The 12,437-nt window shown below is 57.9% G+C and overlaps 1 protein-coding gene across 14 annotated transcripts in view; it reads right to left on the bottom strand.

Annotated features, from left to right (window-relative positions):
- Window positions 1–12,437, bottom strand: part of NTRK3 (neurotrophic receptor tyrosine kinase 3) — a 398,804-nt gene that overhangs the window by 255,123 nt on the left and 131,244 nt on the right. For all 14 annotated transcript variants that reach the window (XR_013959681.1, XM_080651648.1, XM_080651651.1 and 11 more), the window contains one exon: window positions 10,853–11,041. Coding sequence is in view for 13 of the 14 variants with exons in the window: in XM_080651648.1 (XP_080507774.1) it covers window positions 10,853–11,041 (189 nt within the window). In the remaining variant the exon portion in view is untranslated. The remainder of the gene's footprint in view (window positions 1–10,852; window positions 11,042–12,437) is intronic.

Genomic DNA, 12,437 nt, shown 5'->3' with positions numbered 1-12,437 from the left:
ATGCAAAGGAAGAATCCCGGCTCTGCGTGTCCCTGTCCACGTTAGTAACATTGAGGGGCTCGCAATGGTGGGGTCAATCGGGATGACCCTCCCAAGACCCCGGCCAAGGGGTGTCTATGAAGGAGAAGGGGACCTTCCACACCTGCCCACACCCCCTTCTGGAAAGTTGTCCTGGCCCGGGGCGTGGGAGGGGGTCTCGGGGAGACGGACAGCATGGCCGCAGCCGGCTACCACACTGATGTCTTAGACCGGCCTCGATTGAGTTGCAGCTCCTCAGTAACAAATCCTCACAAATCCCCAAGTGCGCACTTGAAATCTATTTTCAGAATTACACTGAGCATGACTCACCCAATCAATGAGCCATTAGTTTAGTCCAAACACTTTGTTACCAGTGGTGCGAGAGCCGCCCAACGCCGAGAACCCCACTCGAACGGTGGCGGCGACGGCGCCAGCAGCTCTCGGTCTGGGGACCAAAGCTAACACAGTGCGAGCGGGAGGCCCAGCTGGCCACAGTTAAGCTCCACACCCGCCAGGAGAGGATCGAAAGAGACTTGGCCCGAGAGAGAGAGGGGGCGGGGGGGGGGGGGGGGGGGGGGGGACTTGGCCAAGAAAGAGGCCACCTCGGCTCCAAGGGCTTGTGTCCCGCTCCTGCACCCCAGGCCTCCGGACCTCTCGCTGGCCTCCTGGGGTGGACGTGAGGGGGTGGCTGCCTACACAGGAGCCACGGAAGTGCTAGAAAGGGGCTGTTCCTTCTCACTACTGCCCCTCGGACCCGGGTCCACCAGCCCCTGCTAACACCTACTCTCCAGAAACTCGGCTCCCAGAGGGCCACTCCGCCACGCCCGGAATCCACACAGCTTGCTCAAGCGGGATAATCGGATCCAGCTAAAACCACATGAAGAAATGTCTCTTTGCTCGGGCGTGTTAAGTGCAGCCTTGAAAATTAGCAGGACAATTCACCAGGCAGAGCAGCAATGACAAAACCACAAATTACCAGTTTGCTCTCTCTAAGAGGAGAAACGCGAGGAGTGACATTTACAGGAGATGGATGTTCTCATCTTCCTCCCGCCCATCTGCCCCCCGAGGCCTTGGAGAACTGGGTGGCAGGCACTGTCATCCCTAACAGCCGTCCCCCCTTCTTCTTTGCTAACAAACCCTGTGGGGGATGCTGTGGAGGCGTCCACTCCTCTCCAGGCAGCCGCAGGCCTCCCAGGAAGTGCGTCCCAGCCCCGAGCCCAGGGGACAGTCCGGATGAGCCTCAGGTGCCTGGGCCAGTTTCTTCACGGGTGACTGGTTCAGGGGCAAGCACGTGGCATCATCTGGCCAACGGGAAGGACGGAGAGGCTGCTGGGGCTGGGGAAAAGGTGTCCTCTGTTGCAATCAACCCACAGGAAGAGACAACTCTGTGCTGCCCCTGGTCCAAGGGTTTGGCTGTGATGCCTGGAGCGGGTGCGGCCATTCTGTAACCAGGAGGCGAGCCAGCCTGGTGGTCAAGCAAGACTCAGAGAGGCTGAGGCCAGAGAACCACAGGAAAGCAGAACCGGGGCCCTCGTGTGCTTCCTGGGGAACCTCCCCGAGCTGCTCACTTGAGTTATGTGATGACCGATTTCCTCCTGGTTTAAGCCCAGCGGGCCTACACCTTCCAGTCCAAAGGGTCCTAACTGATAGGGTCCGTGTCCAAAACATGATGTGCACCAACATGAGCAAGACCCACATACATATCTGTCCGCTCCTGTCTGGAGGCCCCGGGGATAAGTTTGCCGAGAAGGAATGGAAGGGCTGTGCATTCACGTGTAAGAACAAGCCAAAAGGAAGTCACTCGAGCAGATGGGCATTTAAAGCCTCACTACGGAGGGGACCATATGGGCACAGACACACAGTAACTCAGTGTGGGGCACTTGGCGGGTTTACAGGGAGCAGGGGAGCCTGGAGTCACTGCAGTTTCAACAAAATAGTGTTTGCTGACGAGGGGGAGGGAGACACAAAGAGTAAAAAGCAAACCAGAGAGTCCCGCCATGAATCTCCCTGCCAACTCCTCGTTGAGCCCACAGCTTCTCGGTTTCATTAACCTGAAAGGAAATTGGCCTGAGCCCTCTGCTCATCGCCATCCATCATGTCCTGACAGCCCTCATATTACCGTGGCGACTCCTAGAGCATCTCTGGCTGTGGATCTGGGTGACAAATGCTATTTCTTAGCGCCGGGAGAAAGAAGTCGTTGGAGGCAAGGATTCTTATCTTTTCAGAAATAACTTCAAACTTTGAAACCCTCTATTTTTGACACCATCAAGCTTTGCCCCAACAGCGTATGTGAACCAGGAGTTGTACCGATAGCTGCAAAAATAGTGTTGTCAAGACAAGGATGATCATGTCCATGCCACTTACACACGGTGACAGAGCCCCTTCAATTCCCCGAGCCACTTCCTCTCCAAAAATGCAGCTGTGGTGGCCCATTCCCTAATCTCAAGTTTAACGAGGGTGGCTGCCTGGCCCACAGCCACGCGGCCGCTGAGTTGGCGGGCTGAGACCACCCGCACCCATTTCACTTTCTTTCCTAAGAAGTTCCAGCTCCCCCTCAGCTGGCGCCAGACCCTGCAACTCCATTTATTCTATTCCTTCTCCAAAGACGGGGGCGTTGCCCCTCCACACAACGGTTTGGAGACAGCATCTTGCATCCTTCAGAACGGCTCCCTGAAGTTGCAGCTTAAGCGGCAGATCTGCCTGGAGACAAGGAACGCAGGGGAAAATGGCCGTGAGCAGCATCGCCGGGCCAGGTTCAGGAAGGGAGAGGGGCACCGGTAGGTGCTTCTGGGCAGAGAACAACAGACAGTGTTTGCTGACAGACCCTGACCCATTCCCATGAAAGGCACCGAGTGCTCTCCCAGAAATCCTGAAGGATGTCACCGCCCCTGCGTTTGGCATCTCCATGGCACACAGCCACTCCCAGGGGCTTGGGAAGAAATGTGACAGTGCGGGTGCCAAGTAGGTGTGCATGCCATGTGGGCACTATCGGATGGGAACGTCTGCCGGGTAGACAAACCCAGAACCCCCAGTCCTAGAATAGCCTGAATGTGGTCCCCTGAACAGCCGTGTCCAGAGATGCTGCAGAGGCCCCTCAGGTACCAGGCACAGCGGCTCAAGAAATGTGGGACGTGCTGCAGACCCGAGTCCCCTCTTGCAAATTTGCAATGACCTTTGCCACGAAAGGCTCTCGGAATCCCACAGTAAAAGACCTATTCAACCCAGCTTCCCCCAAACTTATCTGACCATGGAACACGATTTTTGAGAAACACCTCTGCACCACCCTCCGAGCACAGTCTAGGAAGCCCTGTGCTCGAGCAGCTGGGGGAAGCTGGGGAACAGCTGGACCCTGGGCTTCCGGGCTAAGAGGTGGGTGGCGTTGGGACCAAGTGCCATTGACCATTAAGAACACAGCACATTGCGAACAAGAACCTCCCAGCCTCCTCGGCGCACCTCCCATCAGGGTGTGACTCATGTGCTCATTCACAGGAAATGGAAGTGACGGCCATTTTCTCCTGGAAAAGGGCTTCTGCAAAGAGAATACTAATAGGGACCGACACTGACAAAGCCTCCTGCCATCTCCAAGGATAAGGGTGTCTTTTTCCCTTTTCCCTGCCTTTTAGCCTCTGCCCATAAAATAGGAATCCCTCTCCTTGGAGACCTGGGACGTAACCCCAGCCCTTCCCTCACCCTGTGTTCTAGGCTCCTCCCTGAGAGAGCCATGTGGTTTCTCTGATGGGTGAGGTGGGCAAAGCCCGTCACCTTACCATCGTATTCCCCTTCTGGGCAGGGCTAATGCCAACCAGGGAATCCCCTCGGCATGTGTGATATTCCAGGGAGCCCCGGGGCTTCCCGACTTGCAAAAGCTGAGGCAGACCATGGTCCTCACTGCAACTGGATAGACAAAGTCTGCTCTGCAGACCCAACTCCTGTCTGTGCTCACCAAGTTCAAGACTGGGGGAGGTATCCAGGAGCCCATTTTGGCTTTAAGTCCAAGCAAACTTCCTTTAAAAAAATATTTTTATTGATTTCAGGGTGGAAGAGAGAGGGAGAGAGAGAAACATCAGTGATGAGAGAGAATCACTGATCAGCTGCCTCCTGCACGCCCCCTACTGGGGATGGAGCCCGCAACTGGTGCATGTGCCCTGACCAGGAATCGAACCGCGACCTCCTGGTTCCTAGGTTGACGCTCAACCACTGAGCCAAGCTGGCTGGGCCGAGCAAACTTATTAAAGTCTAGCAATAAAGCCCACCTGTGATTCCCATCAGACCCTGTATGCACTTCTCAGCCAGTTCAGAATGATCCCCCTTAAGATACAGACTGGACGCCTGGGTGCAGCGGAAGGAGAAAGGAGTAGAGGTATCCCTGGGAAACCTTGAGCTGGAGAGATCTTGAAGGGAGCGACTGCTCTCACTCCCTGAAGACAAGACGGAGGCCACAACGTGCCAAGATGAGGAGCTGTCCTTCTGCGTCTAGGGCTCTGGGCAGGACACGCAGGACCCACCCACCCTTCCTTTCCGCCGTCAGGTGCCACTTCCCCGGGATTCATGATCCACACGGAAATGACATCACTCCAGGCTGGCTGGGGACCCCATCACTTTCACCTCCTCCACCATGAAGTACACTTACTCCTGAAGGACTTTTGTAAGCCAATTACTGTGTATTCGTGGTGAGCATAATTATACCTGATGACTTAACTAGCATGACTGCATGCAGCTAACTGAGAGTGTGGTTATGGCAGGAAGCACAGAGCAGGTGAGGTCACGGTGTCCAATGGGGAGGCAGGTTGGTTGGCTCAGGGAGACGGACATGAGTCAGTCCCCTTTGGACTAGTTGGTTACAGCTCCGAAGTGCATGCTCAGGGATGAATAGCGTTTTCAGGTAATTTGGGGGAAATGGCATCATTTGATTTTTTTCCTTCTTGGGATAGGGGGAAAAAATGTCAAAATGCCATGCTTGGATGATGCCTCGATCGGGGGCTGGGGAGTCAGCACCCAATAGAAGGTCATCTCCAGGGGCTGCGACCCTCAGGGTGAGCTCAAGCACGCGGGCCCAGAACTCACTGCCCGGGTTCTAAGACATCCATTCTGGCACCATCGGCTCTTTCTAGACAAGAGGAAACTGGTGATGTGTCCAAGTCATCCTTTCCTCCTTGGCTCACCCAGTCTAGCATCACGGGGTCCTCAGGGGTCTGCTGCTCTTCTAACTGGATCTAAAAACAGCACTGAAGAGAAACCCAAGGGGGCCAGCCGAACTTCTGTTCGTTGGGAATGTTCCACGAGAGACTGCCTAGCAAGCGAGGCCTGGAGATACCCACCTGGTGAAGAAGGCTCAGGCAAACTATCACCGTTATCTTCACCAAGAGTCGACCTACAGGTCCCCCAATGGGGACCGGCAAGATCCAAGCAGCAGGATGAAGGATGGGGCGCATCAGAACCACCCAACCCCACGTCGGTCCCATGCTCTCTGCATCACACGCAGCCAAGCCTGCGTCCTAACTCCACTGCACAGAGCCAACAGCCGCCCCGCTCTCTTCAGCTACACTCTCAGAGGGGGGCTCCCAGCCCGGCCTGTCCCCAGACCCCTTCCTCCCGCCAGGCAGGGCCCCCAGGACCTCTGCAGAGAAACACCTCAAAAGGTTTATCCTGTAGCAGCAGCGGCAGGGCCCAGCCTCCCAGCCGAAGGAGCCCATTTTCTATATTTCATCTGCAAGTCCATTATGCTAAACTAAGTGGCTGGGAATAAACACCCATCATTACCCCGCAGTCAGCGATATTTGTTAGCAGAGAAGATGACAGAAATCTATATCATGCCGATGCGCTATTAATACTGCATTACGCACAAAAGGCTGCGTTCCCACCACAGCTGGGGACTGGCTGTGGCAACAGCTCTTCCAGAAAAGGCAGCTCCGTGGCCAACTGGGCCAGGGAGGAGGAGACAGCCAACCGCTCCCTTCTGGAGGAGTCACTGTCCCGGCTGAAGGGACACCGCCCACAGAGCGGACTGAGCAGTTCCACTCGGGATCTCTGCGCGAGTCCTTGCCTCGTAGGCTGGTGTGTCAGGGAACGCATCACGCACCTGCCCTGGGGAAAGGGTGAAGCCAGGCCCTCAAGCAGCTGCAATAAAGCCAAAGAGGAGTAAGGGACACGCAAGAGCCACTCGTGGGAAGGAGCATCAAGTCAGGTTTGGGAAATAAGACACACGCACATCTGAGATTTTACTCAAAGTCACAGACGAGAGCATGGCATTTACCCTACGGCGGCGCGGGTTCCCCGGAGGGAGACGTCGCTGCGCTGGCATGGGCCCAGGAAGAGGCTGGAGATGAGCCAGATGTGGAATGGAGCAGAGGGCACAGAAAGGAAGGACAGGGGTGGGGGCTCTGCAGGGCGGGAAGAGGGGCTGGAGGCGGGCTTGGAGATCTGGAAGGAAGCAATGGTGACTCATCGGCAGACAGCAAACTCCCTGAGCGCACCCAGGGAGCAGCGGGTATCCCCTTGTATCTTGGACATCAGCTGCGGTCCGCAGTGAGCCAGCCCCTCGTGGCAGGGACCACGCATTTCTTGCTACCTATTGTTTTCGGAGCCTAAAGAAGGTGGGACACAAGCCCTTCATAGTTATTGACTAGATGAATGGGAGAGAAATCAGCACAGTTGGGGTGACTTAAAGAGAAGAGACGCAAAGGAATGGGGTCAAGTTTCACAAAGGGATCAAGATGGAGCACTCATGGGTTCCCGGGAGAATGGAATGAGAAAGGGGCTGCAGGGCAGGGAACTTGGAGAGGTTAGTGGTGAGCAGGAGGCAGGCAGTACCTGGAGGGGGATGGGAGGGGAGGGAGGGCTGGGCAGGACAGGGAGAGGCCCCTGTCTGCAGGCACGTGAGGAAGGGGTGGGATCAGAGGGAGGCAGAGGCTCAGATGGCTGAGCCTGGGAAGGTGGAGGCAGAGACAACCTGTGAATGCAGGCAGAAGTCCTGACTTGGGGACAGGGAGGGGGAGAAGGAGAAGACAGGTTAGCCCCCCGAGGGCCTCTGCTCTCTCACAGAGAGGCAAAGCTGTCTTCTGAGATCGGGGTTTTTGGAAAAGGAGATAGGCAGAGACCCTCAAGACCAAGGAGCCTTCCCAGGGCCTGGGGAAGGCCTGAAGCATGACTGCTGACAGCAAGCAGCCTCTGTTCCAGCCCAGCGCCACCCAGCCGTGGCAGCCCCAGGGCGGTCACAGGCGGACAAAGGTAGCCAAGGGCCCAGCGTTGCTACAAACACCTCGTAATTCTCCCCAGGGACCCGTCTAGACCGCCCTGGGCGTCTCATTCCGTAGGTAGGATCTGTCCCCAGACCGGCTGTGTGACAAGGAGGGATGTATCCATTTCCAGATGCTTCTGAGAACCAGGGGCTTTAAATAAACCGTGAGGGGGCTCGCTGGGCCTTGGATTCTGGGGACGTGCCCCATGGGAGCACCTTCGCTCGGCTGTCAGGGCCCTGGGAAGGCTGACCACACGGAGAAGAGACCGTGTCAAACGCAGAGCCCTTGTTGGGTGGTGGGCGAGGGGACGCAGGCATCGGATAAGGGCGTGTGCGAGCGATCTCTCAATATCCTGCAGCCTGACACGCTATGAAAAATGCTTTGGCCCCGACTGCGGACAGACAGGCGGTGAGGCGCTGGGAGAGGAGCCGCATCCTTCCACACGGGCAGGGCGGTCCCGCCACCGCGATGAACGCATGTGCGGGGAATGAAGGGCTCCTGTGCTGAACCCCTCCCGGGGCCTGAGGAAGTGAGGCCTCAGTCAGGCAGCTCTATGTCCTTGCGATTTCCTCCCACATGACACTGTTTGTTTCTTGCTGTTTCTTAGTGAGATAAAGCTGATATTATGGCATTATATTAGTTTCAGGTGTACACGTAACGATTCGGTATTTGTTTACCCTACAAAGGGGTCACCGCAGTAAGTGGAGTTACCATCTTTCCCCCTTGACCCAGGTCACCCAAACCCCAAGCCCGTTCCTCTGTGTAACCACCAATCACAAATGGATGAGGAAGGGAGCCGACAAGAGAGCCCGGGGACCCCGGAGGGGCCCGCAATCCAAGCACCGCCCCACCCTTAGTCCCGTTTCCTGCCATCCACCCCCAGGACGAGGGGCCCTGGCCTAACTGCGCGCCAGAGATGCCCTCTGCTTACTCATCGCCAAGGCGCATGCGGCCTTAATCACGTATGAGTGTCTCAGCGCAGACGGCAAGATGACTCGCAGTCACTTCCCTGGACGGACGGAGCCTTTGTCGTCAGAGGCCTGCGTGTCTCGGGAGGGAGGGCAGTGCCCCCCAGCCCACCCGAGGCAGCCCTGGCCCGCAGAGGGAGGAGCAGCCAAACCGCGGGCATGGGTGCGCGCAGGGTCTGTCGCCGCCGCGCATTTTCTGAAAGCCAGTAAGGCCATCTGCTGTCTACTGACAGGACACACGCCGCCTCCCTGGGACGAGCCCTTTCCCTGACGGCAGGGTCTGACACGTGGAGCCGCCTCCCGGGTTTCCAGGAGGCACTGCTTGTTCCCTGTCCCTTCGGGTCTGTCAGCCACCTGCTGCCCTGGCCGCCACGGCCCGTCCTTCATTCAAGACCTGTCAGGTCCTGGAAGGCCACTGGCATCCCACACCCAAAGGCGTTCCTCCCACGGTTTCCTGGGCGAAAGCCCTTGCCTGGATGCAGGGACCTGACATCACAGGACACGCACATCCCACACTCCCTCCAGGGTCTCCACTTACACTGAGACTTCTTTCCCACGAGCCAGACTCACCCCCATCGGGCCACTGTGCCGACAGCCAGGTATCGGGAGCTCACACGAGCACAGACATGACCCAGAGGAGAGCCCAGAGCGTCCACGGAGGGACACAGGCCATCCTCAGCGTTCCTGGGTCTGTGTGTAACCGAGTCATCTCTCTGTCCCCTCCTGGGTCTGTATCAGACTCCCTAAAACATATGTGAAACCCCATGGCAGCACTTTCACAGTCACTCACAGACATGCACGGGGGGTAAGTGTTTGAATCCCCCAACACACACAAACCCAGCTGAGACCAAATAACCCTTCTTGTGCGTGTCCCACAGCGTAGAGCCGAAGTGCTGGCTATGCCCCTAAGAGCAAGAAGCTGCGGTGCCTTACGGAGCGAATAGGGGTGTTAGGTAGGACTCCTGGGTTAGGGAAGCTTCGTTTAGGCGTGCGTCGGTACTGTCGACCCTGAGGGCAATGTTAGTGACGCAACAGCACCTGTTAAATAAGAAGTCTTCAAGCCGAACATGCACGAAGCAGCTGGTCCTGACCAGCCGAGCACACTGCTGTGGCCAGGGGCTGGCAGGAACCGAACCCCGCATTTCCTCTAGGCGCAATGGCTCCGCGGCCCCAAGGCAGTGCTCACGGGACTTTAGAGAATGTAACGACTGCGAATAAGGAGAATCAAGTGCAGACTCAACACAGCCATGCCTGCATCTCTCTTCCAATACCAATGCCACTCGTCAACCGAGACGGGTGCCCCATGGTACAACCACAGAAGGCCTTCCTCGGCCACACCCGGGTCCGGCCAGGGCGAACCTGATCTGAGGCAAGAGCCGTCCCAGAGCAGCAGCGCCCCGTGCACTGAGCGCCCCGCTCTGCGTCTGAATCACAGTCTTCCTTCCCCTGCCCGGAACCCAGGTCCTTCCTCTAACCGCGCTGATGGGCTCTGACAAACCCGATGCTGGAGGACACCCCCGGGAGGGGGAGAGGGAAGGATGATCGCCCCGTCCCGACTCAAGCCCCGTCCTCCCACTGGTGATCCTCTCACTGAAGTCAGAAGAGCAGAAGCAAAGCCCGATGGGGAAGCCAAGTGCCCGCTCTGCTGTAAGATGGACAGGGGAGCAGCAACAGCTCTGGGAGCTACAAAGAGGGGGGCCCAACACAGAGAGCTCCGACAGGGGAGCAAGACCAGGCTCTCCCTCCTAGGCCGACCCGAGCACCAGGCGAGATCGAGAGAGCCAACGGCAGAAGCCTGGGGGCAGAGAAGGGGAGCCCACAGCCCTCCAGACCCTCGGTTTTCCTGTCCTACAAGGAGGCCTTACCCTGGCCCATCTGTCCCTTCCAGCTCTGGGCAGTCTCCAGGGCCTCTGTGCTCCCTTGGGAAGGGGCTGCCATTGGGGGGCAGGAGCGCGGGAGAGGAGGGTGCACTGCCCTTGAGGGTAGCCTGAACGTGGGGACCCGGCAAGGGGAACAGCTGCTGGCTGGATGGCCGAGCCAGAGGCCCCGGGAGCTGGAGAGGCCCCAGCGGACATACAGAGTAAGGAGCTGGGACCAGCAGAAGGGGAGAGGCCAGGATGGAACAGGTGCCTGAGCCCTGACCTGAGTGAGACCCTGCAGGAGCGTGGGGGTCCTAGCGCCACGGCCATGGGACCCTCAGGGAGTGCGCACTGCGGGCACTGGAGGGGCAGCTGCCGAGATGTCCCCATTCAAATGGCGCTCGGCCCTTCGCTCGCTCCCTCCCGGAGGCTGGGGTGGCGGGTCTGCCCACCTCAGGGGAGCCACCAGGGCAGAGTCGGGGTACGTTTCCTAAATGCACAGGCCAGGTCTACCGAGAAGCCCGGCCAGTCTGCGCCCCCTGCTTTCCTGTGGGGCTGGGTCCTGCCTCTGGCTGCTCCCGGGACTCTGCCCATGGCGTCCTCGGCCCAGGCTACTCTTCAGGTTTTGAGACAAACAGGGAGGGTCTCTTAGAGAGGGGGAGGTGAGGAGGTAGCAGGTCACCCCAGAAGGTTCCAGAACCCCAGCCTCATGGCCTATCGCCACCCTCCCCCCCTCCCCAGAAGGGACAGCGCTCCACCTGGTACTCACATGTGTCGGGGTTGTGGCAGTTGTGGCCCTGACGGAAGTACTGGGGGTTCTCGATGACCGGGATGCGGGTCATGCCGATGACCACCGTGTCGGGCCCGGCGTCCAGCGACGAGGGCGTGGTGATGCCGTGGTTGATGTGGTGCAGCGGGCTGGCCGAGTCCTCCTCCCCGCTGATGACAGCCACGGGACCTGCACACGGAGAGACCAGGGCCGGTGACGCCGGCGTGCCAGGGCTCGGCCCTGCCCACACGCCCTCTCACTATTTTGGCTCCGATGTTTCCCACGGGCACAAAACCCACTGCAAGGACATCCCCAGATGCCTGGATTCTGAATTCAGAGGAAAACCCGCCACATCACACCGGAGACATCAACCAGTGAGCCGAAATGACTGCAACGTAAATTACGCTCACTTTCCCCAAACCCAGATCAGTTTGAAATAAGAAGTTTCGTTGCTTAAGTAGCAACAGTAGGATGAAAAAGAAAGACCCAGCAGCAGTTTGCACGCTGTCCCTTCTCCCTTCAGGAACTTGGAGAACTGCCCGGGCTGGGTCCCGCCCCAAAGAGTCTGAGTCCATTGGTGTGGGCTGCAGCCCGGGCGTCTGGATTGAAGACTCTCCTGTGAGTCCCACGCACCCCTGCGACCTGGGACCTCTGTGAGGGCCTTGGGGGCTGCGCGCCTCTGCAGCGTGGCCACCAGGTGCCTAAGGAACAGGGCACAACTTTCTTTGGGCTCTGCCACCAACTGTGCCCCGCCCGCGGGAGACCAGCCGGTGTGAGCCTGGGTCTCGTCGGAACCAGCTTGCACGGTGACAGTGATTAGGCTCCATCCCCATTAGCCCACAGGCACCTGGGTCCCTGCCCCGCTCTCGAAGGACCCACTCTGCCTGATGGCTCCCAAGAACACGGCTTGCGTCTCCATCACCCCAACGCCACCCTGTTCTAAGCCCAGGAGAAACCCAGTGGATACGGTTATTCACAAACACCGGCTGACATAGACATTTAATGCGGGGGCTCTTCGGGGGAGCAATGATTCTGTTTGCTGGTCCGACTGACACACACATACAAATAAAAGCCCCGTAAAGTGAATTAGCTGCGACTCTGCGGCTTCGTGCCACCGGCGTTTTAAATGGCTGCTTTGCAGGACACATGGTCCCAAGACGAAGCGCCTGCTGGGATGTGGTTTTGCGGCTCGAACAATATTTCCGCTGCAGAGCCCATTACATCGCCCTCAAGTTTATGAGGAGAACACTTCTCATCAAGCAGCGAGGTGAGGCGTCAATGAGGCAGAACTAAATGGGAGACGGCTACACGCACACGAGGACCCAGAATTCCCCTCCGCCGGCACAGGCAGGCTGATTCCAAGCCATGACAAACGTCTGACCGGGAAAGTGGCAATAAGCAGTGGCCCACACACTCGCGGTAACCGCTCGCCTTGCAAAAAGAGGCCCGTTTCCGAAAACACCCCGGAAACTTTCTGGAAAACGTCGCAGTGATTTCCGGTTGAACACAGACAGCCGAGCACCGGTCTTTACCTTCCTTCTTCAAGTCTGAAGAAATTAAGGAAATATTTGTGCACAAACGGGAG

Source organism: Plecotus auritus (assembly GCF_963455305.1).
Source record: "Plecotus auritus genome assembly, chromosome: 15".
NCBI lineage: Eukaryota > Metazoa > Chordata > Mammalia > Chiroptera > Vespertilionidae > Plecotus > Plecotus auritus.
This window is presented reverse-complemented; position numbering and strand designations above follow the sequence as displayed.